At 54.1% G+C, this 27480-nt stretch overlaps 2 protein-coding genes across 16 annotated transcripts in view; one reads left to right on the top strand and one right to left on the bottom strand.

Moving 5' to 3' along the window:
- The window catches only part of Secisbp2 (SECIS binding protein 2), a 41073-nt gene extending 34492 nt beyond the window's left edge, over window positions 1-6581 (top strand). For all 3 annotated transcript variants that reach the window (XM_013157287.3, XM_004999864.4, XM_003461844.5), the window contains exons 15-17: window positions 4782-4936; window positions 5237-5426; window positions 5778-6581. In XM_013157287.3, the coding sequence (XP_013012741.2) occupies window positions 4782-4936; window positions 5237-5426; window positions 5778-5881 (449 nt within the window). In that variant the 3' untranslated portion in view covers window positions 5882-6581. The remainder of the gene's footprint in view (window positions 1-4781; window positions 4937-5236; window positions 5427-5777) is intronic.
- A 6286-nt stretch (window positions 6582-12867) lies between these two features.
- The window catches only part of Sema4d (semaphorin 4D), an 88609-nt gene continuing 73996 nt past the window's right edge, over window positions 12868-27480 (bottom strand). For 9 of the 13 annotated variants that reach the window (XM_063227258.1, XM_063227262.1, XM_063227259.1 and 6 more), the window contains 3 exons: window positions 27254-27426; window positions 27129-27172; window positions 23922-26147 (listed from right to left, as the gene is read on the bottom strand). In XM_063227258.1, coding sequence (XP_063083328.1) covers window positions 25237-26147; window positions 27129-27172; window positions 27254-27426 — 1128 coding nt within the window. In that variant the 3' untranslated portion in view covers window positions 23922-25236. Of the gene's footprint in view, window positions 13545-14246; window positions 14345-17196; window positions 17407-19901; window positions 19937-23540; window positions 23757-23921; window positions 26148-27128; window positions 27173-27253; window positions 27427-27480 lie in introns of those variants that run through there. The other 4 variants (XM_063227268.1, XM_063227265.1, XM_063227266.1 and 1 more) reach the window with 4 other exon arrangements.

Below are 27480 nucleotides of genomic sequence, written 5' to 3'. Positions count from 1 at the left end.
CTTGCTTTATTTCATTTTGTACTGGGTGACTGTTTGCCTCTGGAGCAGGGAAGGAAGGACGGGCCATTTGTGCAGGTTTCCTGCGGGAGCTGTAGAGGGTCACCAGCCACTCCTGCTACAGAGAGGCACAGGGCAGCCTCACCGGCCAGGCTCCCTGGGACTGTGCAGTGTGTAAATGGCCATCTGAGTACCTTGCCATTTTACTGGGGCTAGAAGGTGCTTTTCATAGGATGGTAGGTATTACATAAGGTGATAGTGACCCCTCTCCTCGGTGATGCTGCCTGTTTACCTTGTGCTTGGCTGTCAGGCGTTATGGCCATCTGTGTTATATCCTCCTTGGTCCAGCAGTACAGCTCGGTGGTGGTCTCCTGCCTAGCATGTGCCGGCCCTGGGTGACATCCCAGCCTTGTGCAGTGGACATGGTCAGGAGCAGAGCAGCCTTGCTCGCATGCCCCCTGCTCACCTTGTGAGCATCGGGAGCAGGAGGGAGCATCTGTGAATTTGCCAGCATTCCTCAGCCCCTCTCTTCCCCCTGCCATGTGAGCCTCAGCTCAGCCAGAGCTCCACCATGACGGAGCAAGTCGCAGTCTCGGGGCTGAGCTGAGTTATGATCTGACGGTTGGCGCTCCCAAGTCCAGGCTGGGCAGCGTGTACCCATCCAAGGGCCCCAGTGGCCCAGCAGCCTTAGGGACTCCACAAGCCGGCTTATCCTGTGCTTGCGTGGTGCCAGGACAGCGGTCCTGCTGACCTGTACACGATGGGATTTCAGTGACCTGTCCCCCGGCTGTGTGTGTGGCGGTTCCCAGAAGCCATTCCAGGTCACCAGAAAGAATAGGATGCTTGTTTTCCTGCTCTCTTAACACAGCGAAGCTGCATAGCCGAAAGGGTGATGTTATCACCAGGTGTCTGTATAGGGAGAAGACAGCTGCGCATTCATGTCTTCCCATGGGCCTGCCTCCCCACTCAGCCCCTGCTAGTTCTGAGGTGTTTCTTCCTGTGGTCTCCAGTGTGTGGCTTGCAGGCTGCTGCTTGATCCTTTCCACTTTACTCATTTGATGACTTCCCAATGGAATTATCCCCCAGCTTCCTAATGCTGGGATTCTAGTTCTTTGCCTCAATACTGGGGATTGAACTGAGCTGCATACCCAGCCCCATTTTTGTATTTCATTTTTGGGACAAGCTCTTGCCATGCTTTCCTGGCTGGCTTGAACTGGTAATCCTCCTGTCTAAGCCTTCTAGGATGTTAGATATTTAACTTTTGTATACATGTAACATTAACCCTACCTGTGGCCTCAGCCAGCTGCCTCAGAGCTTTCAAATAGCTGGACATGAGGCACTTGTTCTGGTTTCCTGCGCCTCTTGTGCAGCTGGTCATCCTGTGGGCCTTTGTTTCTGCTCTGTTCTACTGGAGTGTGCTGTCTCTGGAGTTCTTGGTCTCTGTACTTGTTGGTTAAAGCATGTGCCATTCTGTGGGCCTTGGTCTCCTGCTCATTACCACAAATCCCAGCATGTGACACTGTGGCACTCAGACCTAGGAGGGCCAAAGTTGCATAGAAGTGCCGGTGGGCAGCAGACTGCAGGCTAAAAACAGCACAGGGAAAGGGGCAGGGGGCAGAGAGCAGGTCCAGTGGGCCCGGGAGTTTGTGCTGAGCTCCCAATGGTGCTGCCTTAAGAAGCCCACTGGAAAAAGCTCAGTTGCGGGCAAGGTGTTTGAGCTGCTGCCTGGATGGATGTACCTGGGGGTAGCGTGTACCCCTACCCCGCCAGAGCTGGTCACATGCCCCTGGGAAGGTGGGCTGGGGCCCCTGGCTTCCAGTGTGTGGCCTGTCTTCACCACTGCAATCAGAGGTGTGGTGTGGGGCCACCTGAGGGCTGTGGCAGGAGGCCTGATGTCTCCTCAGTGCCATTGTGGAGCCTGCGCCACACTCCCCCCTGTGCTGCCCATGCCTGAGCTTAGGGGCATCTAGTATCCAGGTCCAGCCAGCCTAGCCTGTCCCCACTGTGGCTTAGGTCTCCAGGCTGGCTCCGTTGCCCATGTGATTTCCGCTTCTCAGACTCTGACCTGATTCCTGTCTGTACAGTAAGAAGGTGGACGTGCTGTCCTTGGCCTGGTAGTTCACTATCCCCCGCATGTATCTCACCCTCCTCTGGTGGAGGCTGGAGTTCTCGATTGGCAGCTTGAGGATTTGTTACGGAGTTAAAGTGTAGTTGTTCACGCATCAGTTCCTACCTTTTCTGCTTTGAGGCATAAGGGATTTGGGTATGTATCTTTAACAAGTGGTTGTTGGCTAAGATAGCCAGCGGCTGGTCATTTTACAAAGTTAATATGGCCTTGAGCCATGTTAAGGTGAACTGCATCCGCCCAGAATGGCATTTCACTTAAGAATTCCAAACGCGGGGCTGGGGATTTAGCTCAGCGGCATAAGTGCCTGCCTTGCAAGTAGGCAGTCATGAGTTCAATCCCTGGTACCAATAAAAAGGAAAAAGTAAAAAAAAAAAAGAATTCCAAACGTAAACATGTAGGATTGTTTATCAGGGCTCAGAATTTTCCTTGCTTATCTGACGCTCCCCGTGACACCTTAAGAGGTCAGCCTTGGAGTGAGCATGCTTTCCTCTCTTATTAGTGACTTTAACTTCCAGGCCATTTGAGCAAAGCAGCCTTGACTTTGCTGCTCGTGTTGAGATCTGCAGGTTCCCCATGCTCAGTGAGTCCAGAAAGACCCTGGCCCCAAGCTCGTCACCGACAGTTAGCAGGGTGAAGGGCTATGGAGAGCAGCAAAGGGAAAGGAAGACCCATGGAGCAGAGCTGGGCGACCTGGCACACCCACGTCCTCCGCCGGCATTCCAGAGCTCACACCGCAGATGGGAAGAGCTGGTAGTGGCATAACCACATGCCCTGCACTCCGAGAGGCACAGGGCGCCTGTGTTAGCACCAAACCCAGCTCCGTGGCCCGCCTTCAGAGGGTACAAATGGGCCTACTAGAATGTCAGGATGGCCAAGTGCTGTAGAGCATCAGATGGGCCTACTGGATGGAGTTCTTCTTCACTGCATTAGAGCCCAGGCAGACACTGGCAGAGGGGCACCTCCAGTAGGAGACACATAGCAGGCACTAGCGAACTTAACCTGTCACTTGTGAGGTCTCATAGTGGTATCCCATCCCCACCTCTGCCCAGGCTGCCCTTTGCCAGCTTGTGCAAAACTAGTACGCTTCCTCCAGTTGACGGCCCAGGAAGGGCTTCCTCATCCCTGGCTTTCATAGTGCAGAGTATGCAGAATTAAGAACTGCGGGCTTCAGAGTTCATCTCCAGTCTAACCACACAGTGTCCACGTCCCATGTTGTAGGGCACAACTGCCATTGACAAGTTTGCCAGTCGTGAATAACTGAAGCAAACATTTGTCTTCCTTACAGTTGTTTTGGGAGAGGCACGCGTCTTGCAGGTCCCAGCCCTGGCCTTGGCAGGATGGGCATCAGTGGCCGAAGTCCCTGCCCCATTGCCTCCCACGATAGCCTGGTTTCCACCACACAGTCGCATCACCCTCTTGGAGAGTTGATTTGCATTTTTCGTAGGAGATGTGTTCAGCATCTTTTCACTTTCTAACCTGTTATTTTCTATTAGTTTGTGTACTTTGCCCATTTGTCTTTTGGGGAGCTGACATTTTATTAGAATATTGTAAATATTGATATTTTTCATTCTTTTTTTTCTTCATTTAGGTTTTAGTTCATTTCTTAACCTTTTTCTACAAGGCTATTAAGGAGTTTTTAAAATTGTTTCTCCCCTGGTGTTCCATGTTTTTATGTTAGGTATGCCACATTTCAGTGTAAGATGTAGAGCATAAGTCTAGCCGGACCTTTGCAGAGCCTGCCCTGCTGCCCTCGCCCTTCCTCAGTGAGTGCTAGTGTCTTCCTCACAGGCTCACCTGTCACACACCCTGGTCACTCCCAGACTCTGTCTGTGGGCTGAATCTCCTTGTAGTAGCCTTGAGCTTTGTAACAAGCTTGGAATATAGAGTGCTAGCGTCAGGTTTGCCTTATTCTTCATTTCAAGAAGTCCTGCTTTCTAGTAAGCTTAAATTTGAAAGGTTAGCATTAATGCAGAGTTGACATTTTATCATTTTAGTTTGTCCTGTCCGGGAGCATGAGTGCTGTTTTGCACAGACACTCTGGTGTTAATGCACCATGGAAGTTGTGCTGTGAATCCTTTCTGTTGGTGAATAAACAGTCTGCGCCGAGGCAGCCTTTGGGTACGGCTGTAAGTGGAGCAGTCAGTGAGGGGCCTGTCTGCCGGGAGCACAGGAAGCTCTGTGTCTGAGCCGAGCCCTCACCTTCTGCTGTGGAATGCTTCCTGTTGGGGGGGGGGGGGAGTGTTCCCCCCCCCCCCAGGCTGGAGGAGGCATCGAGCCCCCTGGAAGCCAGGGCCCCACCAGAGGGGCCATGGAGGGCGAAGGAAGCCTGCTCTCTGGGCCCTTGGTCTTGTGTGTAAGTGGGGGCTCAGGACTTGCCTCTGAGGGTTTGGGCTGGGTGCAGAGCCAAATGAGGGAAGCGGCGGGGCTGTGTTGTGTGATTCTTGCCTGGGCTTAACTTGGCCATTAGCGTTTAGCTGCACCAGGGTCTTACTCGTGCTTTGGAAGGGCTTATTGGAGAACGGTTCTCCCACAAGGCTGGCTAGCGCCTGCTCTCTGGGGGAGTTCAGCAGAGGCTGCAGAGCTATAGGCCAGGGGTGCTGTCCGGGCAGCCGGGCTCAGTCGCAGCCTCCATGGTGTGTTCTTATCCTCTGACCAGGTGGGCTGGATGACACTCTGCACACCATCATCGATTATGCCTGTGCACAGAACATCCCCTTTGTGTTTGCACTCAATCGCAAGGCTCTGGGGCGCAGTTTGAACAAAACAGTTCCTGTCAGCGTCGTGGGCATCTTCAGCTACGATGGGGCACAGGTGAGGTAGGGCCTGAACCAGGAGGGGGCTAGAGAACGCGGTCTCAGTCCTGCTGTGGGATAACCTAGTTCCCTGCCAGGCTGCAGGAAGGACGCCACCCCCAAGCCCCAGGCTGGGCCCTGAGTCTGGCTCTGGCTGACTGCTACCGTTGGCTCCATCCAGGTGACAGCCTGGAAGTTCTGGGTGGCTCTAGGTGGCTTTAGGGGCTGTTGCCTGTTTCTCTGTAATGGTGATTGCTAAGTGTGCAGGGACCAAGGGTCCTACCAGGACATGACACGTGTGCTCTCACTTGTGTCCAAGGACCAGTTCCACAAGATGGTCGAGCTGACCATGGCGGCCCGGCAGGCATACAAGACCATGCTGGAGAACGTGCGGCAGGAGCTGGCAGGGGAGCCCAGGCCTCAGATGCCTCCCGACCCTCCCTCTGAGGGCCCCAGCAGCTCCCTCGAGGACACAGCCCCAGACCCCTCTGCAGAAGAGCCGCACTACAGTGAGTGGATAGGGCGAGGGGCGGCGGCTTATGCAGGGTCCTCAGGAGAGCACCCTGCATCCATGGTGCCAGACCTGCTGCAGTACGGCGGGAAGTCCAGGCCACAGCCTGTCAAGACTTGGGAATCATGAGGGCCTGACAAATGTCACCCATGTGTCACCCAGAGGACTGTCTTGGGAGGTGGAGCGGAGTCTGGAGGGGTGTTCTTGGGGTGTGATGGAAGTTGCTCATCCATCAAGGGGACAGAGCCTGCCAGGGCACCCTGGAGCAGGGGAGTGTTTCACTCCCTGCTGGCCTCCTGGGAAGAGGGGTTTTGGCTTGTCTACTCCTCACTGCTGTTTCTTTTTCTAGTTCAAGTCTGGAGAAAACACCTGGAAGCATACAGTCGCTGCAGCCTGGAGCTGGAGGAATCCCTGGAGGCCTCCGCCTTGCAGATGAGCACCTTGAATTTATAAGGACAGTGCTCTTTCCTGCGTGTCTGTGTGTGGTGGGTAAGGAGCGGGGAGGCCTGAAGAGACTGGGGATTCTTCGTCAGTGTTTCACCAACCTACCATATTTTGTATGGCTGTTGAATCTGGAAATTAACTGGCACAAAAGGCACAAGACGCAGTGGTTGTAAGGCATTGGGAGTTGGGATTCCGCCTTCTGGGAGAGGTGACCTGGAGAGCACTGGAAATGCAGTCCCCCTTGAGCACTGGGCTGGGAGGAGCCCGCCCCTCCCCTCCCCAGGCACTGGGGGGCCTGGGCCCAGTCCCATCCCGAGGTGGAGGTGGGCAGGGCTTCCTGCCTGAAGGGCTGTGGTGCAGGATGGGAGGAGTCATCAGTGACCTCGAGGGCAGTGGGATGGGCTCTTTGTCCTGGGACAGAGCTCTCAGGGGACTTGAGGGGGGTTTGCCAAAATAAGCCTCAGAAGGAAAAGGGTTTTCTAATCTGAGACTTCGTGACATCAATTATTCCTCTGTCTTTTTTTCCTAAGAAACAGTATATATTGAAGTTGCTAGATTTCAGTTTAATCTACAAATCTTACTTTTTTAAATGAACATACTCTAAATGTGATTTCTGTTATAGAGTCCGAGGGGCAGAGCTTACTTTCCTATTTTCCCAGTAAGAAAGAGGGCCTATTTATTTTGAATAAAGAGTGATTATTTAATTTCATTTCAGTCTCAGGTGCTTTCAGCCTTGTCAGTGATCTCAATCCTAGTGGTTCCTCTCACATCCTGCCTTGAGCCCTGAAGACAATGGGCTCTGACCCAGAAGGGCTGAGCCGTGCCAGGTGGCCTTGTACGGGGCCTTCTCAGATCTCGCAATGGCACCTGCCGAAGCCTTAGGGCCAACACTGTCCGGGGGCCTCTCCCTTCACCAAAGCCCTGGCACGAAGGTTTTCACCTGTCTACTGGCCAAGCAGACAGGGCCTGTTCTGTATGGGATTTGGAGCTCTGTTCTGTTCAGTCCCGCCAGACACTCATGTCTGAGAAGTGGCCTGTGATGAACAGCTCGAACCGCATGAGTGAGTCCGAGCAGTGCTGTGGACAGGGCTGGCTGCGTGACACAAGGTGTTTGTGGTGACCAGTATGCCGCTGGTTGTGGACGTATTTTGAGCTTGTGTGTAGTGGCTGTGGCTGGCCAGGTCAGCATGAGAGAGAGGGCATCTTCTGCCTGCCCCTTGGCAAGGAGCCTGAGCAGGTTAATGTCATGCACTCGAAAATAGGCACTCATGTAAGAACAAAAGCCCCATGGGCAGCTTATGGAGGAAATTCAAACAGCCTTTCAGCTGTACTCAGCAGGTAGAAGCTTTACATTTGATGAGTCAAAAATTATCTTAATATGTTTATTGGGAGGGCTCAGGATCTGTGATACCAGTTGTGCTAATTTTGGCCTAAAGGTGGCTGAAGCAGAGGCTTGGGGCGGGCGGCTGAGCAGAACAAATGTGCGACTCTTGTGTTACCACATGTGGCATCACAGGTCCCTGCCCAGGGCCACAGTCCTGCTTAGGAGACCCTCGTCCATTTCACAGAGCCTGTACCTACTCCCCCGAGTCAGACTTCGGGGCCCAGACCACAGTTCACATGACAGTTGCTGCCATTGAGCCCACACCATAGGAGCCTCGAGTGGAAGCGAGGAACTCGGCAGAACTTCCTGTTTCATGTCCTTCACAGCCTGCAGATGCTGGCTCACATGCAGATGGTGAGCAGGCACCTGGCAGCCTCCAGACCTCTCGGGTCCATGTGGAGATGGGGGGAGGGGGTGCACAGGCAGCCAGGCAGCTTGGGGTCCGCGTGCACGCTGGTGTATGTGCTGCTCTCTCAGGAAGATTCCAGAACAGAAGTGCAGAGCAGGCTGTGCTCACAAGGATGAAGAGGCAGCTGCGGTCACACGAGGAGCTTGGTTGTGTGTGTGTGTGTAAAAGGTAAATGAAAATTTCATAACAGTGATACAATAACAATAGTTAATACATCACATACTGTAATCTTTAAGTACTTATTCGGAGTATAAAATACGGACATTAACATTTCCCCAATTGATATTAGCACAAAACTTCCCTTTTCAGTGAACTAAGAGACACCAATAGGGTAACTGAATTGAGTGTTTTTTCCCTTCTATTATTTCCCCTTTCCCAATTTCTTGCCATTTCACAACACCTATTGTACATTTTGGACCTTATTTACTCTTTCAGTTTCTCGCCCCAAAGAGACAATATGATGTTTACATCTGTGAGTCTGGTTTATTTCATTTATGAGAATGGTCTCGAGTTGCATCCATCTACCTATGTTTCCAGATTGTTGTTCTTTATGGCAGAAAAAATTCCACATTTTTTTTATCCATTTCTTGGTTGATGGGCATTTGGGTTGTTTCCAAGATTTAGCTATTTCAAAATGTGCTCCTATAAACATGCGTGCATATATGTCACTGTAGTATGTTTTTAATTCTTTTGGGAAGTTACCTAGAAGAGCACTGAGGAGTAGCTGTGTCAAATGGGACCTCTAGTCCTAGTTTTTTGAAGAATCACCATACTGATTTCCATACTGCACTCTCACCACAGTGGGAAGGGTTCCTTTTTCCCCACAGCCCATTCAGCATTTGGTATTGGTTGATTTCTTGATGGTAGCCATTTTTATGGGGTGAGATGAATTCTGTGTGTTAATTTGCATCTCTGGAATAAGTTGTGATGTTGGCCATTTTTTCATATATTTACTTGCTATTTGTATTTCTTCATCTGAGAAGTGTACATTCATCTCAGATGTCCATTTTTTAATTGGGTCTTTGAATTTGTGGGCTCTGATTTTTTTTTTTCCAATTCTTTGTATGTTCTAGATAGAAGTCATTTGTCTAAGGGATAAATGGCTAAAATTGTTTTCCTACCCTGTGGGTCGTCTTTTCACTCTGTTAGTGATTTCTTTTGATGTGCAAAAAAGCTTTTTAATATGACGAGATCCCAGTTGTTGATTCTTTGAAGTATTTCCTGTGCAATCTAGGTTTTGTTTATGAACTCTTTGCCTATACCTATACCTTCAAGACTTCTACATATTTTCTTTTCCAGTAGATTTAGGGTTTCCAGTAAGTTTAGTTTTTCTATTTTTGTTTTGCTTTTTTTCTGGACTTCCATATTTGAAATTTTAGGATTGAAGTAAATGTATTTTATTAATCACTCTCAAGAGGTACAGAGAGCTGAAGGAACTCTCTGTACCTCTAGAGAGGTGAGGATCCCCCTTTTGTACCAGGGATTGAACTCAAAACCTTGTACCTTGTAGGCAGGCGCTTATACCACCGAACTAAATCTCCAGACCTGAGTAAGTTTAGTTTTAATGTTTAGATATTTATCCATTTTGACTTTAATTTAGTGCATGGTGATAGACACAGACTAGTTTTAGTCTTTGGCATGTAGACAGCCAGGTTTTCCAGCACCATTAAAGAAGCTGTCTTTCTTCCAGTGAACATGTTTGGCGCCTTTGTCAAAGATAAGGTGGCTGAGTGTGTTTGTGGTTGTATCTGCATCTTCTGTCTGTTCCACTGACCCTCACAAGTCTGTTGTTTTGCTAGTACCATGCTGATTTTATCACAGTAGCTCTGTAGTATAAGTTCAAGTCAGGGATTGAGATGCCCCCGCCTTGCCATTGTTGCCCAGGACTGCTTTTGCTATTCTAGGTCTTTGCAGTTTCCAAATGAATTTTAGGAATGTTTTCTCTAGTTCTGTGAAGTATGCTAGTGGTATTTTCATTTGGATTGCATTAAATCTGTACAATAATTTTGGGAATATGGCCATTTTCACTATATTGGTTCTCCTTATCTAAGAGCAAGGAGTATCTTCCCATTTTCTGATATCTTCTTCAGTTTCCTTTTTCAGAGTTCTGTATTTTTCAATGTAGAGGTCTTTTATTTTGTTAGATTGATTCCTAAGTGTTTCATTTTTGGGGATGCTATTATGAAAGGTGTGGTTTCCCTAATGTCTGTGTTTTTTGTTGGTATACAGGAACGCTACTGATTTTTGTATCCAGCTACACAACCCAATTTGGTTATTTAATCTAGAAGTGTTTCAGTAGAGTTTTTGGAGTCTTCTATGTAGAGTCATGTCTTTTGAAAATAATGATAATTTAACTTCTTCCTTTCCTTATTTCTCTCCCTTGTCTAATTGTTCTGGCTAATATTCAGGACTATATTAAATAGAAGAGGTGACAGCAGACATTGTTTTGTTTTGTTGATCTTGGAATTGTCATTTTTATTTCTGTCTAGAATATCTTTCATTACCCTTTGTAGTGTTGCTTTGGTGGTCATGAACTTTTTTCAGTTGTTCTTTGTCATGGAAGTATCTTATTTTTCCATTAATTTTGAAAGATAGTTTTGCAGGGTATATCAGTCTGGGTTAGAAGTTGTTTTCTTTCAGGACTTGAAATACCTTTATTCACTCCAAGCTCTTGAATGAGAATTTGTGTTGAGAAGTTTGCTGTGATTCTGATGGGCTTTCCTTTTGTTGACTCCTGCTGTTTGTTGACACGAATCAGCTTTATATTATTTTTCTTTGCATCACCTTGCAGCTGTTGAATTGTGATTTTCTGATCCCCCGTTATTTTTGAGAGCTTTTCTTTCATGATCACTACCCATAATCCTGTCTTCAGGGTCTAAAAGTCTCTTTGGTTTTGTTCAAGCAGTTTTGTAAGCTTTCAGTGGAATTTTCAATTTGCTGCATTTCTGTTTGAATCAGTTTCATGCATTGTTTCTTTCTTGTATCAGTCATTCATGGTTTTCATCATTTTCCATTGGTTATTTTTTTTTTATCTACTTCTACTCTAGATTTGCTGAGCAATTCCTTTATCATTGCTGTCATGTCTCTCTTTTTTTAAACCTCCGAGATCATTTCTGATCTGATGTCCTCTACAGCCCCTGGATTTGTCTTACTTCGGTTGGTATCACTGCAGAAATTCCAGCTGTGGGTGTCTTCCATTTCCACTCTCTGATTATCTCCTGGACTTGTTCTGGATGGGCTGCAATTCTGAGGTTGCATTTTGCTTCTGCGTCTCATCATTTTCTATATCAGTGGTTTTTATTTTGTTTTGTGTGTTTATCCTTGTTTTTGCAGTAAGTAGCTTTATCACTCCTATCAAGGCTTCTCTAGGGAAAGTATTCTTCAGGGATGTTTTCTGTGCGTAGGAGGCTCTTGGTTTGTGTCTGTCCCAAGATCCTAGCTTCCCAGTTAAGAGTGAGATGGTGGTATGTGTTTGGTTCAGTCCCTAGTCCTCTGATGCTGAAGTGTGATGGGGTTATTACTCCAGAGTTTCCCAGTATTGTTCCAAAAGTGAGAACAGCTGTTAAATCAGATGTGACACCCTAGCTAAAATAGTGTGATTAGCAATAACAATAGCATCAAGCATGGTTTAGAAACTGAGAAACTGTGGTAACTATTAATTTTATACCTTAAACCATAGAAGCAAAATCTGCATTTATTTAACAGAATTGATCAGCCATTGGGAGCTTATATGCAAAGTGTTTCCCCTTGGTAGAGTGGTTTTATCCTCTGATCAGGAAGGACAACTGAAAAGAAAGTAGAAGCCAGGCTGGAAGACCAAGGATGATCACACAAGCTTCGGGAAACTTGAGGAGAGGGCAGATGAGAAAGAATAGAGGAATCGGCAAGGGATTACAGACGTTAGCCAGAAAAATTAGACTATCCACTCATAGGAAAATACAGTGAAGGCTTGGGATTTACCTCAGGAGCATAAGTGCATGCCTGGCAAGTGCAGTGTCATGCATTTGATCTCTGGTACCAAAGAAAAAGAAAAGACGGTTAAGCCTAGAGAGAGAAATTGAGGAAAGGGGGAGAGAAGACAAATAGATTGGGGCAAAAATAAAGGTTAAAAAAAAAAGAAAAACCAGCAAAAAGAGAAATAAAAGGTCCCTCTGGAGTTTACTGAGAGCCCAAAACTACTAGGTAGCACTGCTGAGCCTGCCTGCCATGGAGCTCAAGCTGGCATGGAGGCTGACCTTGTCCCCCAGGTCCCGTGCTGCGTGGAGTGGGTGCTCTGTGGCACAGCTCTGCCTTGCCATCCAGGGTGCTCAGTCCCCGTCCCTGCGCCTCCCCCAAGGTGGGTGCTGCCTCCCAACTCCTTGCTTTACCAGGTCCTCTGCCCTAGGACCTGCCTCCACTATATCTTGTAACTGTACGGGCGAGGTGTAGGGCATGCTAAGGGGTGTCTCTCTGCTCTCGCCCCTGGCTGCTTGGCCCCAAGGGCAGGGCTGGTTTACCCCTCCTGCCTCTGTGACAGAGGGCTTAGCTTTCATTTACTCGCAGCCCTGTGGTCTTTAATCGTGTTGCTAGCAGTTCCAGTTAGCACTCTGGTGCACAAAAGAAAAAGGAAGAAAAGACGAGGGAAGGGAAAGGGAAAGGAAAAAGGGAAACTCCCTCCCTTAGGGAGGGAGCAGTTGGCTCCTTTGTGTTAGTGGCATCTGCTGGCCTGTGGTGTCCTCTGTCTGGAGGAAGGCAGAAGAGGCAGGGGACATTGTGTTCCAAGTCTACCCATGAGCCACACTATTTCAGTGTATCCTTTTTTCTCTTCAGATTCCAAGTGTGGTGGGCAGTGACCCACCGGCAGCTGGGTAGGCCGCCGTCTTAACCAAGTCCTTGGTCTGTGTTCTGCTTATCTGGGAGTCTCTCATTCCAGACTAATTTTAGTTTCTGGGTGTGTGTCCTCCCCTTTCTTCCAGTTACCTGAGCAGCTCTGAATGAGGTTCTTCCTGTCTTCACACTGTCTTCCTCCTCAGCTTGCATTTTCACAGAGGTTTTGGTTTTATGATGCCAATGCTGTGAACAGTCATCTTGCAGACCAGTGGGTCTCCAGGATTCAGGCCTGCCCAGGGCTCGGACTGAGACTTGACAAGTTTTCCACACAGGGAGTGTGCCTTTAGAGATTCCAGACTCGAGCAGGTGTAACAGAACACTCACCAGGCAGGCTGCTTTGGGAGCCTTTAATGTGGCACTACCGACATGCTGGCCATAGTGCTGCACAAGCAGGTGTCCCACTGCAGGTGCAGGCACAGAGGGTGAACACTCCAGGTGAGAGCCACAGCGTTAGCAAACAGAGCCCAGCCTCGGGGGACACACACAGGTGTCACAGATCTGCCCTGTACTGACCTTGCCACCCACATGGGCTGGACAGAAACAGGGTTTCACTAGGCACCTCAGCTCCCCATCCCACTGGTGGGCTCTGAGAGCACGATGTTCAGGTGGGGCAGCAGCAGGCTTGCCTTCCACCTGCACAGCCCAAGGGAGGGAGGGAGGGTGCACATTCAGGGCGGGGTCCTGGGTGTCGTGGAGGGGTGGCCACTGCGGGAGGAGGAGCTGTCAGAGGGTTTGTATCCTCTTCCCAGCTGCGTCCCCATTGCTGGCAGGCAGGTCATCCGGGTGCCTAAGCGCTTCGTTTCACAGCGGCCACAGTGCCTGTCCTGGGCTTCCCTGGTGCTCAGAGCTTTGCTGCTGCTCAGCTGGTGGCTGCATGCACAGCCGACAAGGTGGACAGTCACTGCCTTGGGTCCAGAGCCAGAGTTGCCCACTGCCTGAGGTAGCAGGTCCGCCCAGGGCCCATCGGGCACTGCCCCCTGGGGCTACAGGGTATCCTTGCTGCAGCTTTCCTGAAAGAACAAGGGATCTAGAGTTCTTGGCTGAACCTGGGGCCCCTGTCCCTGACCCCCCGCCAGGCCACCTCAGGTGCCGCTATGAAGGCCTGCATGTCCCAGTGTGGGTCCCTTAGAGCCTGAGCAGCAGCACACTTGGGAAGGAGTGGCCCAAGGTGATGCATAAGCAGCCCTTTGGCTTTGATGCGTTTTGCAAGTGGGCACTGTGTGCTCTGGGACTGCTCAGCCGTTCTCTGGATGGGCTTGGGGACAGCTGTGTGCCCAGTCTACCTGTGCACATCTGCCCTCGGGGACGTGGCAGCCAGTTTGCCCACAACCAGGCCTCTGTGTGGCCGCTTATCTAGCAGTAAATGCAGCCTTGCCTCTGGGTGCAGCCAGAACAGCTTCTGCCTACTGAGAGGGCCCTGCCTTGGCACACTGCTGTCCAGTGGCAGCCGCAGCCTCGGAGGGGAGCCTGGCTGTCACCTCTCCTGCTTGCCAGCAGCACCCAGCCAAGAGCCACTAGCCATGCAGGCCACTGGCAGCAACCAGCTCTGTCCAATGCCTGGGGCAGCTGTGGGGCCTGCTAGCCTGTCTGTAACGGCCTTGGTTCCTGAGGGGCAGCTCGGGGCATGTTGATCCCTTACGGTCTCAGTGATGAGAGCAGGGTTCCTCTCAGGCTGCTCGGTGGGCCGCTGCCAGCCCGGCCCAGGTACGTACCCATGCCTTCCTCCAGCCCTGCATCAGCCGGCTGTGCTCCCCAGCCACCGCCCTCCAGGCCGCGAGCTCTCGGCTCCACTTCTCCTGCTGGGCTGCCTCTGGAAGACAAGTGGGGTACATCACAGGGCTGCTCCCCTCCAGGCGGGCGGCAGCTGAGTGGGCCCAGCAGTGCTCCATGGTGCTCTGTGCACCACCAGGGCAGCTGGATGGTCTCAGCTGGCCCCGTCAGTGCTCTTCTGCCCCCCTTCTCCCTGTCCCACATCCCTCATGGCCTCTGGCGAGCACGCTCCTAGGCTTCCCCAGTTCCTCCAGTAAGATCTGAGCCAAGGCTGGGAGAGCCTCACTGAGTTGTGGCGTCTCGGGAACCAGTGCTGTAGGAGCCTCCACTGCCTGCTGAGGATCGGGGGCCTGGCCAACATGCCCAGTCTCCCAAACCAGTGTACAGAGAAAGCTTAAATAAATGAGACAAGTGGGATGATTTTAGGGCTCCAGGAGGGTCAAAACCCTCTGCAGAGTTCTGGATTGGGGGCTGAGACAGAGCTGGACCGGCCATATTCATTAGGTTTTCAAACAGGGGAAACTGAGGAAAGTACAGGAACTGAGCAGGACCTTGGGAATCACCTCGAAGACTCCTGCAAACAGTAAATTATGCCAATTTAGGAGAATTGTCTTATCTCCATGGTGACAGTTATGGTGGGAGTGAGATGCCTGCAGCTGCAGTCTCTACCTTATTAATTGGGGTTGGAGCCAGGTGTCCTCAGCTGTGGCCTTGTCTTGCCTTTTGAGGCATCTGGCATCACACTACAGGCCTCAGCCAGGACCACTGATTCATAGAGGTTCACTTACTATGAGTCAGCTCCTGTTGCCAGGCAAGGGGCCTAGGCCGAGGACAGACTCATAGGTAAGCATAGAAAGCCAATGAGTTCATTTAAAATCCTGTTAGAGTCGCCGTCTCCAGCACTTGAGTGTGTACTTTGGTGTGGGTTTAAAGACGAATGCAGAGCTGCTGGGTGGCAGGAGCTGCCAGCCATGCAAGAACACAGCATCATCTCGCCTGCCTGAGGACAGGCCCTCTTCAGGGAGAGGCAGTGGAGATTGGGCACTGTCTCGGCCCATCCTGTGTTCCGCCCTGGCCTTTCCTGTGTATAGAGCAGCTCAGGTTCTGCAGTTGCTGGCTGTGGACCTTGAGCAGGTCACTCCAGTCCTCGTGGGCTTTTCTGTATGGTCTGTGAACAGGGCAACTGCAGCACCCCAGTGAGAGCCGCACATGAGACGCAGGCCACCTCGCTGCGCCCTGAGCACACAGGCGCTGGTGACGGTGCTGCCGGTGCCAGGCGAGATTTCTGCCTTGAGGCACACACTTTTGAGTGTGCATCCTGCAGCTGCCTGGGGCAGGAGCTGTCTAAGTTGCTACCACATGGACACCTTGGGGCTCTTCTGCAGTGCATGTGCGTGCACAAACGTGAGAAATACAGGATGGAGCAAGACCCGGGGAGGTGAGAGGTGGTGATACAGGGACTCTGACTGGCCAGATGCAGGAAGGGGCTGCGTGGCCACAGAAGGAAGCGAAGGACTCCACCTCAGCGGTGTCCTAAGCACAGTGCCACAAGCCTTGTTGTGATGTGGACCACAGAGGTGTGTGGTGCTGCTGGACACTGGGACAGGCAGCGAGTGACAGGATGGGTTACTGGGCCTAGTAGAAACCAGACAGTCCCAGGGATGCATCCGCACCCCTTTCCCACTTTACTCCCAAGAGCCTGGTTGAACCACATGGGGCCTGCTGCTCCAGTTCTGGGCACAGCTGAGTGAGACTGCATCACAGTTCATGTAACTCTGTACCCCTGGTGGCAGGTTCTCCTTTCCAGAAGCTCCTCTGAGCTGCTGAAACTCCACTGTCACCATGCGGTGCAGCCACCCCTTTACTCTGGGGTGCTGATGGGCTCCTACCTTCAAACTGCCTCACGCCTCCCTTGGGTGTCCAGCTGTGATAAGAAAGGGCCTCAAGGTCCCATCTCGGCCCTTTGGGGACTGGGGTTCTGCTGCCCTCTGCAGCTGCCCCGAAGGGCTGAGACATAGTAACAGTGCTTGGATACGAGATCAAAAGGGAAGAGCTCAGTGACCGCCTCTGGGGTGGGGGGTAAAGTGGAGAAACCGTATCAAGAAGTGGGAGGGAGTTTCAAGGGCAGGCAGCAGAGGGGAGGGAGGCAGAGCAGCCTGAGCCTCACGTCTGGGGAGACAGGTTCCAGAGAGGACAGTGGAGGACATGGACAGTGGAGGATGTGGTTTCCAGAAGACGCCTCCTAACTGAGGGTAGGCACGCCTGCATTTAATGGTGTGGCCGGGCGTGGGGAAACCCAGCCACTGCAAGGCTTCACTGCGCTTAGAAACCAGCAGCTCTGAGGAGCTTCTGGAAAAGGAGAACCTGCCACCAGGGGCTGGGCACTGAGCTGGCTCAGAGCAGTGACCTGTGGGCTCAGATCCACGTCTCTGTTGCATCCAGTGTGCAGACAGAGCACGCGGCCTCCTGGTACACAGTTACATGAACACCCAGAAAGGCATGCCAGAAACAGCACACAAGCAGGCACAAAGTGCAGTCTTGGGGGAGGGCGGCGGTAAGGGAAGCTCCTGACCCCTAGTACAAAAGGTGAGTTGTCTAGGGGAGCCAGCTAGGAGGGTCCAGAGAGGCTGACCATAGGATACAAGGGTCACCAGCTGGTGTTGGGTTTGTGACAGCTAAGTGTGAACACAGTGACCCTGAGATTAGGCCCACAGGACACTTTGATCCTAGCGATGGAAATGCGCTTTCCTGTGTGCTGGTGTGCAGTGAAGTGTGTGTGGTTGTGTGCTGAGGGAGCAGGCAGCGGGGAGTCAGGCCCGAGGTGCTGCCCGTGAGTGTAGTTTGAGATGTGGCCGCAAGGCTCAGAGGCTGCAGTGCCAGTGCATCACTCACCGAGCCGCACGACGCCCACCCGCACTCTGGATGTCCGGTTCCCTGCTGAGGACAGCACGGAGCAGCGGTACTCGCTGCTCTCCTGGATCGAGTCCCGCAGCCAGCTGAGCGCGTGCACCCTGCCATCCGGCAGCACGTGGGTCTGCACAGGCACGCATGTCTCCAGGACTCGCGCATTCTTCTCCCAGATGAAGTGGATGTCCGCCGGACCTGTGGACACAGTCTTGTCTCCACTTGGGACCCCGAGAGCTGCCCCGCAGAAGTGACTGGAGACCACCTCCGAGTGGTCCCAGGCTGCCTTGGGAGAGGCCTGGCAAGGGCTGAGGTTGGAGGGCTGTGTGCTTCCTGCCTTGGGACTGCAGGTGCTTTATTAAGAGCACATGGTGTGGCCTCTGCACGCCATCACTAAGGAGAGACCTTGGGGTGCAGTGTCTCCCTGCACTGATCTGAGCCCTGGTGGTCCAGCACACTGCCCGCTCCCCATCCCCCCAGCATCCCTGCTCCTCAAGCAGGGGCTCAGTGCCAGGCATTGACCACAGCTGTCCTGACCTGACCTGGCCTCCCAGACTTTATGTACTGGGAGTGGCGGGCTCGGGCCACCTACTCCAGCTCTCCCTGGCTGTTTGCCCACCCCTGGGCAGGTGAGGGCTTCAGCTCACTGGATGTGCTGTCAGCAGGACAGGACCTGCTGTGCCTGTGTGCGTCCCAGGGAGGGTGAGGAGCCCACAGGGCCAGGACTGGAGGCTGAGCCAGTGATGCAGGCTACTCAGACCTTGCATTGGCTCCTGGGAGCTGGGGAGGGGTGGTGAAGCCCATGGGGGCATAGGTGGGGTCAAGGCCACCTTCCTGGCCACCGCCTTTGAGTCTCTGACTTCCCTCCAGGGCCCAGGAGCAGGTACCACTGCCATCCCCTAGGGAGGACATGAGCTGAATGGCACCCTGTGACATGGTGCCCAGGCTGGGGTGGTGTGAGCTGGGGACCCTCTCAGCTTGCCCAGTGTGCATGAGGCTGGGCACACCCACATAGCAGCCCTGCAGACTGTGTGCTCTGCAGGGCACCCCCTACATCAAGCTGCCCCAAGTAGGGTTTCCTGCCCAGGGCCCTGGCTCTCCAGGTACCCATTCTGTCCTTGGCCTACTGGCTTCCTAGACAGGATGAGAGGCTACCTGAGCACGACAGATCCCCGAGGGTGGCCCCACTGGGCCAGGACCCTGATGAGGATGGCTGTCTGGAAATCAGACTCCTAGATGCCACCTGGGAGTGACAGACCACAGTTCTGAGGATGCCGTCTGGCAGGGATGGGGACTACTTATGTGTACTCCTGAATGAGTGATGTTCAGTGTGGCTGGGGCTGAAACCACTAAGCCAGAAAATCGGGACCAGGCCTGGTGGTCCTGTGTGCCAGCACGCAGGACACCAGCCCTCTCCTCCAGCCTGCGCAGGTGGGGCCACCACATACCCGAGGCGTCCGTCCCCGGCTGCAGCTGCACCAGGTGGCCTCACTGAAGTCACTCTTGTCACAAGCCTGCCTTTACCTCCCCAACACGGGCGTCAGTGGCTGTGGCCCTTTAACTACCTGCTGCCCTGGGCTTTCCGCAGACCTGAGACCAATGCAGATGCCCAGCTGGACATCAGGAGAAGCTCGAGGGAGGCTGGAGCATGCAGAGGGGCTCCTGGGCTGTTACTTGTGAGAAGCCATCTGTGCGTCATTGTGAAACTCGGTTAAGAAACGAGAAACAGAAATGCTGACTTGTGAAATGAAAAAGCACGTGTGTGTGTGTAGGTCTGTGTTTACACATGTACGTATAGCTGTGGACTTCATGTTGTCTCTGGGTCCCTGACACGCATTTGCCTAGCATATGGCTCTGCCATGGGTGCGGGACCCACATCTGTTCAGATAAAAGGCCCAATAGTGGCGCTGACACCGGTGGCAGCCACCTCTAGATGTTATGTTTGGGGCTAATTCATGTTTTCCTACAGTTTACAAACTGAACAAACATAGCTCCTGGAGTGAAAACACAGACTGCTAATTTGAAAGAAATGTGCTGTAACCTCTCAGGAATTCCCAGAGGTCTTCCCAAAGTGTTTTATGTAGCAGTCTGGCCCTCAGGGGTTGTTCTGTGCAGAATTTCCCATCCATGCTGTATTATTTTTCTACTCGTGTGTGTGTGCATGTGTGCACATGCATCTCCCGATGTGGACAGGTAGATGTCCATCACCTGGGGGACACACAGTCCTTCCCCCCATACGCACTGGCGCTGGGCCCAGGGCCCCAGAAGATAGCAGATGTCTATAAAAACGGCCTCATATGTTGCATGTGGACTTCACTTTGTCTCTGGGTCACCTGTGACATCTGACACGAGTATGCCTGGCATGTGGCTCTGCCATGGTGCAGGGCCTGCATCTGACAGCCACATAGCCTCTGGGACTGCATTTCCTTCTGCTGTGCCCAGCTTAAAAGGTATCACACCGGATAGTGCTTTTAAGAAATGGAATCGCCAGAGTTGTGAGGGTCAGTGGGCTGCTCTTTAAATGCCAGGCACTAAGATGGTTTTTAAAAAGCTGTCTCCTCCGTACACCAACACTGCTCCTCGGGGAGACCAACCCCCGGGACCCCGCAGCCCCGCCAGCACCAGGATGGCTCTCAGCATCATGGATATGGAACATGCGCACCCAGAGACTCGAGAGGGGTTGGGGTACTTACGGTCCACACACGCATTGTACACTATCAGCCTCATTCTGAGCGCAGCAGACAGCAAAGAGAGAGGAAAGTGAGTTAGAAGCAGCGCCTGGAGATCGGGGTGGGCAGAGGCTGGACCAGCCACAGCAGACCCCCTGGCTGCCTGTGTCCTCAATGCTGGCCTGGGGATTTTCTTCCCCCGAGAACCCACTGGTTCTGGCCTGAGCTTCCTGCCGAGCCCCCAGTGTCCCATCCTCACAACAGGAGGACAGCATGCCCCGCCGGCCAAACACAGGTGCGAGTCCCATTCCTGTCACGATGCTACCACCAACCTGGGCACAAGGCTCCCCTGGCATTAGAGCAGGAGGTACTGGTTCCCGGAGGACCCTGGCTTCAGAGCTGACTCCACACAAATTGCTCTACTGGGTGGCCCCCCAGAAGCTGAGCCTGGGGTGGGCAGGTGTGAGCTGCAGGGGCCATGGTGAGGCCCCATAGCCCTTCTAGGTGGAGACAGTCCCCAGGCTCCCACGTACCTGTGGCCCACTCTGACCTCATGGCCACTACCATCTGCCCTGCTCCCCCCACCCCCCGGCAGCCCTTGGAGCACCCCAGCTTGTCCCTGCAGCACACAATGTCCTGGGCTGTGCCCCTCCTGGGGACAGCGGCTCCTCCTATCCCAGGCGGGCATCTCTGTCCCACACTCTGCACCTGGACGGGTGAGGTCCACACTGCTGGGGAACACACTGAGGCCTGGCTGGCCTCCTCTTCCCCTTCCCCCAAGTCCTGGAGCAGCCAGGAGACAGGAGTGAGACACAGCCCACTTGCAGCAATTCTGACGATGCCCCACGCAGTCTCATCTCCCTGCCACTCACCCTGGCAGCATCCTTCAGTGTCACCTGCCACTCGGGCCTGAGCAGCCAGGGGAAGGCAGGGCTCAAGTGCTTCCCCTGGACTGCCTAAAACCTTGTGAGCCCATGCCTGCCTGGTTCATGTGTCGCCCTGCTTTGTTCTTGCCGAGTGGAGACTTAGCTACCTATGCAGAGCTGAACCCCCCCAGTCAAATGTCAGTCGGTTACCCCTGGGGAGATGGAGCCCAAGTGCCAAACATGCTGGCCTTTCTGTGGATGTGATGGACGCTGACCACACCCCACAGTCCTGGGGGAGACCTTGTCATTACCAGCCTCCCTGGGGAGTCTGGATGCGGTCACCCCTGCAAGGTGCCTCGGCTGAAGCCTTGCCAGACTGGGTCTTGGTCACCAGAAACTCCCCTCCAGGGCCACACGGGGACCCGCACTCTTGTTTCCCACATGCCCCGTACACCACTGCACGCTGGCAAATGCTCCCAGGCTTCAGCCTGCATCACAGGACAGCAGCCACCATGGGAATGGGGGTGGAACTGGGAGGCCAGATGGCCAGGCTTCCCATCAGCAGCTGCAGACGTGGGCCCCTGGGTGCAGAAGGCTTTGGTGGTGGGCCTGCCCTCCTTGGGAAAGGGACAAAGGCATGACCTGGCCAGCTCACGGGGCAGTGGGGAGCTGAATGCTCCAGCCTCACTCGCCTGTGTCCTGAAAGCCTCTGTGGTGTGAGCAAGGTGTGTAGGGGTCAGGGCGCTGGGGAGCAGAAAGGGCTTTTGTCTGGCGCCCACTTCCCTGTCCCTTCACACTCCTGATCCCACACCATCCCACAGTGTTGGTGTCCTGTGGCCAACACAAGTGACCCTAAGGTATCCCAGTCCTGACCTCGGGCACCATGGGTGCAAAAGGTGCTGTAGAGATGTCTTCTCCCGAGTGCCCGGCTGCTCAGGCTGTGTGTGTGTGTCACATGGGTCTGTGGGCCATGTCATCGGTGGGTGACTTGCAAGCAGTGAGTGGCCTGCTGCGTAGGGGGTGTCATGTGTGTGTGCTGTGTAGGGGCAAGGTGCCCATGTAGCACATGATGCATGTGGCATGCATCGTGTGACGTTCCCCAAAACCCTCACAGCCGGCCACATAGTGAGTACAACAAACCCAAACCCAGCAGTCCCAGGTCTATGTGTGCAAGGTAGCTGTGCAGCTGTGCACGGCTGGCCTTGGTGGCCAGAGATTAGACCAAGAGCCACCTTTCCCCTGTGGTCCTGCGCCCATGGGGCAGGGAATGCTGGCCTCCACGGCTCCTGCCATCCGCCCCGCCACCAGGCCATCCCCCTTCATGCCTGCTCCCCACACCAGCTTCCCTGCCCACTGCTACCACAGCCATGTCCACCACCCATGGGGCACCAGCCTTTGGTCCTGCCCAGCCCAGCACCTGTGTGAAACTTGGGCTGGTAGGGAATGCATGACTGAAGACCTGCCCCCGACAACGTTGTGCACCTGGCCGCATAGCCTGCCTGTGTCCACAGGAAGCATCCCTGAACCCTTCACCCTGTCATGTGGACTGTGCTTGCAACACCGAGGGGTCCTCCAGGGGCCCACGTAGTGCTCCAAATCCACTACCACCAGACACACAGAACCCCAGTGGGGGAGCTCACTCAGCCTCCCAGTGCAGCATAGGCTGGGCCACAGCAGCCTGGTGGGCTGGAAGCGAAGTCCAGCCCAGCTGAGGAGCCTTGTTTGAGCGTTGGAGTTCAGGAAACATGCTGAAACCCTGGCTCCCAAAAACCAAAACCAAACAGCCAGCTCACACCACAGGAGATGGACAAAGATCCGGCTCTGCAGGGCACACCAGCTACTGACAGGCTGTCACACAGCACCCTCGGGCTCTCCAGCGCTCCAGAGCCACCTTCACCAGGGACGGCGGCAGCTTAAACACCTAGCAGCTCCTGACCATTCAGGTTTGTCTGAAAGCAAACCGGGTCCTTGTGAACTTCAGTCCCCATTCTGAGCAGATGCAAACGCAGACGCAGACACAGGCAGTGAGACAGCAGTTGGCTGCCAGGTGCTGGCTCCAGGCTGTGGCGGCTGAGCCACCTTCCCTGAAGAGCAGACCCCATGGGAATGAATGCCCTCCAGCACCCTGCTGCAAGGAAAAAGGCTTACCCAGTATTTCTGCTTTCCAGTATCCTGGAACAGGTCAACAAAGCCCCGTTCTGGAAACCCGGAAGCCACTTTAAAAAACTTTCCTAACACGCTGCATGTGGTGGACATGCCTGCCACCCTGGCAACTCACAGGTGGAGGATCTGAGTCCTGGACCCGTCTCACAGTACCCATCTCTTCCAATGTGCGGAGGCAGGCTCAGGGATAGCACTGGCCGTGCACATCTGAGGCCCTGAGCTCAACCTTCAGTACTGGGAAAGAAAAGAATCTAAATGACCCACCCACAAGGTTCTGAATCATTACAGAAATGGAAGCTACCCCATGAGCCACACTACAAGTCACCAACCTGGCCCTTGGCCCTAACTGGCCCCTTGCTGAGTTTTATAAATGAAGTTTCATTGGCAGTGGCTTTGCCATCCTCAACGGCTGCTTTGCTGTGAATGTCAGGGCAGGGCAGGACCAAGCAGCTATGCTGGGGACCCTGCAGCCCTCACATCCTGCAGCCTGGCCTTCTGGAGAAGAGCTGGGAACTCTGTGCCCTGGCCTCCTGCTGACCCGCCACGGTTCCTGCAGGCCCACTCCACGGGAAGCAGGCGGGCAGCAAGGCTGAGCTGGAAGCCTATGCCCCTGGACAGGGTGGCCCCGACTCACCTGTGGCCTGGCAGAAGAGGTGGAAGGTCTCCAGTGCATGCACCCGCTGTGTCTGGTCGCTGAGGAAGGGCGGCAGCAAGGCGACCTGCGTGCGGTTGTCCCGCCCTGGGCCAGGGGCTGGCCAGGGGCTTCGGGGAGAGGAGGATGCGTCGGGGCCCAGACAGGACAGGGAGGAGGAGCCAGGAGGAGGAAAGGGCTTAGGAGCCGAGGCTGTGAGACAGAGGACAGAAAAGAAAGGGCACTGAGGAGGGCGGTGTCGGGACTGGGTCCCGGCCAGAGAAGGCAGAGCGCAGCAGGAAGCGGACAGCTGGGCACAAAGAAGGGTCCTGGGGCCAAAACCCACTCCACCCTCTGCACAAGTGACCCTGCCTGAACCAGTGGTAGAAGCCTCTCATTTATTCAGGTGTTTCCACATGTATACAAGTCAAGATAGAAAAATAAAAACAAAGTAAATCTTATAAAACACGAAAGTTTACACCCAGATGGGAGCTCGTATCATGCCGAGAGGGGAGACCGTCCACACAGGCACACAGAAATCCAGTTTATTGTTCTCTGCCACAGAACAGAAGTCCTCCTCTGCACGAGAACTTAAAACGCAGGAGATGAGAGCAACACAAACACACAGGTTAATGTCACACCACTTGTCCACATCCTTAACACCGGCAGCAGAGGCCGGGCTGGGACAGGGCCCCGTGTGCCAGCCCTGTGGCCAGGGCCCATTGTCTTCCGGGATGAGGGGATAGCTCTGCGGGGCTGAGGACCAAATCTGGGTGGCAGTGGGGACGAGACCGAAGCAAAAAGAGAGGGGAGGTGTTCATAGAACCCAGGACCCCCGGGAAGGGAGGGCACACCTGGCAGCCACAGGTGGGCGAAACAGCCGCTCCTTGAGGCAGCCTACTCACCAGGGCCCATGGCCACCCTGGCCACCCGCCAGCTGCCTGGGTGCAGGACAGTCCTCCTCTTCGACAAAGTTTTAAAAAGTATGGAAATAAAATGTCTCGGAAAAGGGTGCTTCTAAGGAATACAGTAAAAAGCGGAAAGTAAAAGGGTGAGTGGGCTGGAGAGCTGTGGTATTTAGGTCGACACTTCTAGAGGCAGAAAGAACACTGAGCAAAAAGTAAGTCTATCCCTGAGAATCATAAGCAACATAAGCCACGTTCCAGTACACAACAAAACCTGGAGGATGAACGTTTCCTTCTAAATATTAAAACGTGTGCTTCAGTAATGAAAAGAAAAACACCTAAGACCCAACACAATCAAAGCAGAACCCTAGAAACAACTGAGTGGAAGAAAAGGTCCGTGCCAGTCTGGACAGCAGGCACTGGTTACCAATCTGATAAATGAAAACGCATTTCCAATTGGGAAGGAAACTCTCTTCTGGTAGCTGCTTCAAGGAGGACACAGGAGGAGCCCCGCTCAGTCGGTAGTCAGCAGCCGCCCTCTCCCCTGAGCCATGCCTCAGGGGCACAGGGACACCAGGGCCACCCACCGAGGCCCCATGCCCCACCCCGCTGCAGGCCTCAGGACTGGACACGATGTTTGTTTTCCCAAAGCAAAAGAGGGACAAGTCACAGGCTCCACCTGGAGCAAACAAGACGAAGGGCCACGGCACAGTGACGAGACGGAGACTCTGTTACTCCACAGGCTAAGCACGAAACTCTCACAAAAGGACTGCAAGACTCATGTGGTCACAGCCTCAGTCTCCATCTGCGTCCGAGTCTGCAAACTTCAGTTCGCACTTGACGTCGAACGGTTTGTCCCTGGCGGAGAGCTCATCGATGCGCTGCGAGTCCTCCCGGTCCGTGGGGACTTTGCTGGTGATGGTGTCCGGCTCTGTCTCGTAGCCGGTGTCCAGCGCGGGCCGGGGCTGCTCACCGTTCTGCTGGGAGAAACTCCCGGGCTCTACCAGTGTCTCCTTCACGCTCTGCTCCAGGTCCGAGAACTCAGGCTTGGGCTGCTTCTTGCCTAGTAGCAGGGCGGAGCGGAACTTGAGGCACTGCCCAGGGAGGAAGCCCTTGTAGCAGTTGTAAGAGAAGAGGCAGAGGAGCAGCAGGAAGAGGAAGAGCGACAGTGACATCAGGAGGCGGTTGTCGCTGGACTTCAGGTATAGCGTCTTCTCCGAGGGCCACTGCGGCACCGTGTTCCCCACAGGCTTGGGCACGCAGGATGTGCTGGCGGGCACAGGCCTAGGTGGCGGGGTGACAGGCCCGGGGGCAGTGGCCCTCGCGGCCAGGCTTGGGGCAGGAGCTCCCTGGGTGGATGCTGCAGGTGCCCCGGGGGTGGCCTGAGAGGCCGGCGAGCTGGGGGCTGGTGGAGGCCGCGGGAGCACCTTGACCTCCAGCACGTGCTTGGCCACCACCTGGGAGACCATCCCACTACGGACCCGCTCTTCCGCCAGACACTGGTACACGCCGCTGTCTCCTTCCGAGAGGTTGAAGATAAGCAGGTTTCCCCTGCCCACCAGGCCGTATTTAGGGCTCTCGGCCTTCAGCACACCATTCTGGAACTTCCACACCACCCGGGCTAGGCTGGACTTTTGGGAGCATTTCAGTTCCGCCGTGTCGCCGTGCTTGAAAAAGCGCTGCCGGTAACTTTCTTTAATCTTATCTGGAACATCAAAATAAATGTGCACAGCATCAACAACCCTGGTGGCTTACACGACTGCCTTTAAAAACAGTCAATACCCACAAGAGGATACAAGTTTCACCCACTGGAGCAAGATGGAGTCTTCCAGAACAACTAGAAGATAAAGACATGCGTGACCACAGAAGCAAGGATGAGCCCAGATGGCAGCCCTCGGGGACAGAGGAGATCAGAGGAACCCCGTGACATGGCTGCCGTCGTCTAACATCGAACTCTGCTAGTGGCTGTGGGGAAGGCCGACTCCAGGACAGCGGGCACCCTGCCCCTACCCTTCTTCCATGCAGTGACTGCTGTTTGTCCACAGGAGAGAGGGGCCCTGGAGCCGAGGCCACCCTGCCCCCACACACCAGCGAGGTGCAGGGACTCCGGGCTGCCGTGCTGCCTCCCCAGCCACTGCGGGGAGCTGCACATCTTTCACCAGAACGTGCTGTGTGGAAGCTTCTGGGCTCCAGATGCTGTTCAGACTCTGGGGCATTGTGCGTGACAGCACTCGGGCAGGGCACCTGTCTGTGAGCAGGACTCCCTTTGTTTCTTGCGCACCTCACACAGGCTGAAGATGACCTCACACAGCATTTTAGGTCATTCTGAGCAGAACACAATGTTCCTGGTACGGGGTTCCCCGAGACACCACGCCACGCGCAAGACTTTCAGGTTGGGGTCCTGAGACTGGGGTGCTTGGCTCGGACTCGTGGCCCCCTTTCTTCCCGTTCCTGATAGGTTTTGAAGCCAAGCTTCGCAGAACTGAGAAGGGCACCGGGTAGCAGAGTGCAGAGAGGGACCCACAGGCCCTTGTGGCTTCAGATGCTCTCCCTGGGATCCAAGCACAGAGCAAGTGGCCAGCCTGCTACTCGGGGGAGGGAAGCGAAGCACGGGAGCGCCATACCATAGAAGCACCATGGAACGCAACCGAGTCAGCGACTCGGATGGAGGTGGGGACCCACTCACCCGGGCACGAGGACACGTCACCATTTAGCTTCTGAATCCATGACCTGCAGGACAACCGGCAGGGTTACAGGGTTATAGTCACAGCCTTGCCCGCGGATCCTGTGGGCTGCGCGCCCGTCCCATACCTGCTGCTGGCCTCAGCCTGGTGCACAGTGACGCAGGCGGACTCGGTTGGGCTCCAGGCGCAGTACGGGTCCCGCGCCAGGACACAGTCCTCACAGCTGCCGTGCTTCTCGCAGAAGGCCAGCGGTGACTGCACCACACCTGTGTTGGAGCCCGCGTAGACGAACCTCCTGCCCTGCGCGGGGAAGAGGCCCTTGGAGAAGGTGGGGAACCCCTCTGAAGGCCCTCC

Source organism: Cavia porcellus, unplaced genomic scaffold (genome assembly GCF_034190915.1).
Source record: "Cavia porcellus strain 051 isolate PalLab524CR breed Dunkin Hartley unplaced genomic scaffold, mCavPor4.1 scaffold_17, whole genome shotgun sequence".
NCBI classification, from domain to species: Eukaryota; Metazoa; Chordata; class Mammalia; order Rodentia; family Caviidae; genus Cavia; species Cavia porcellus.
This window is presented reverse-complemented; position numbering and strand designations above follow the sequence as displayed.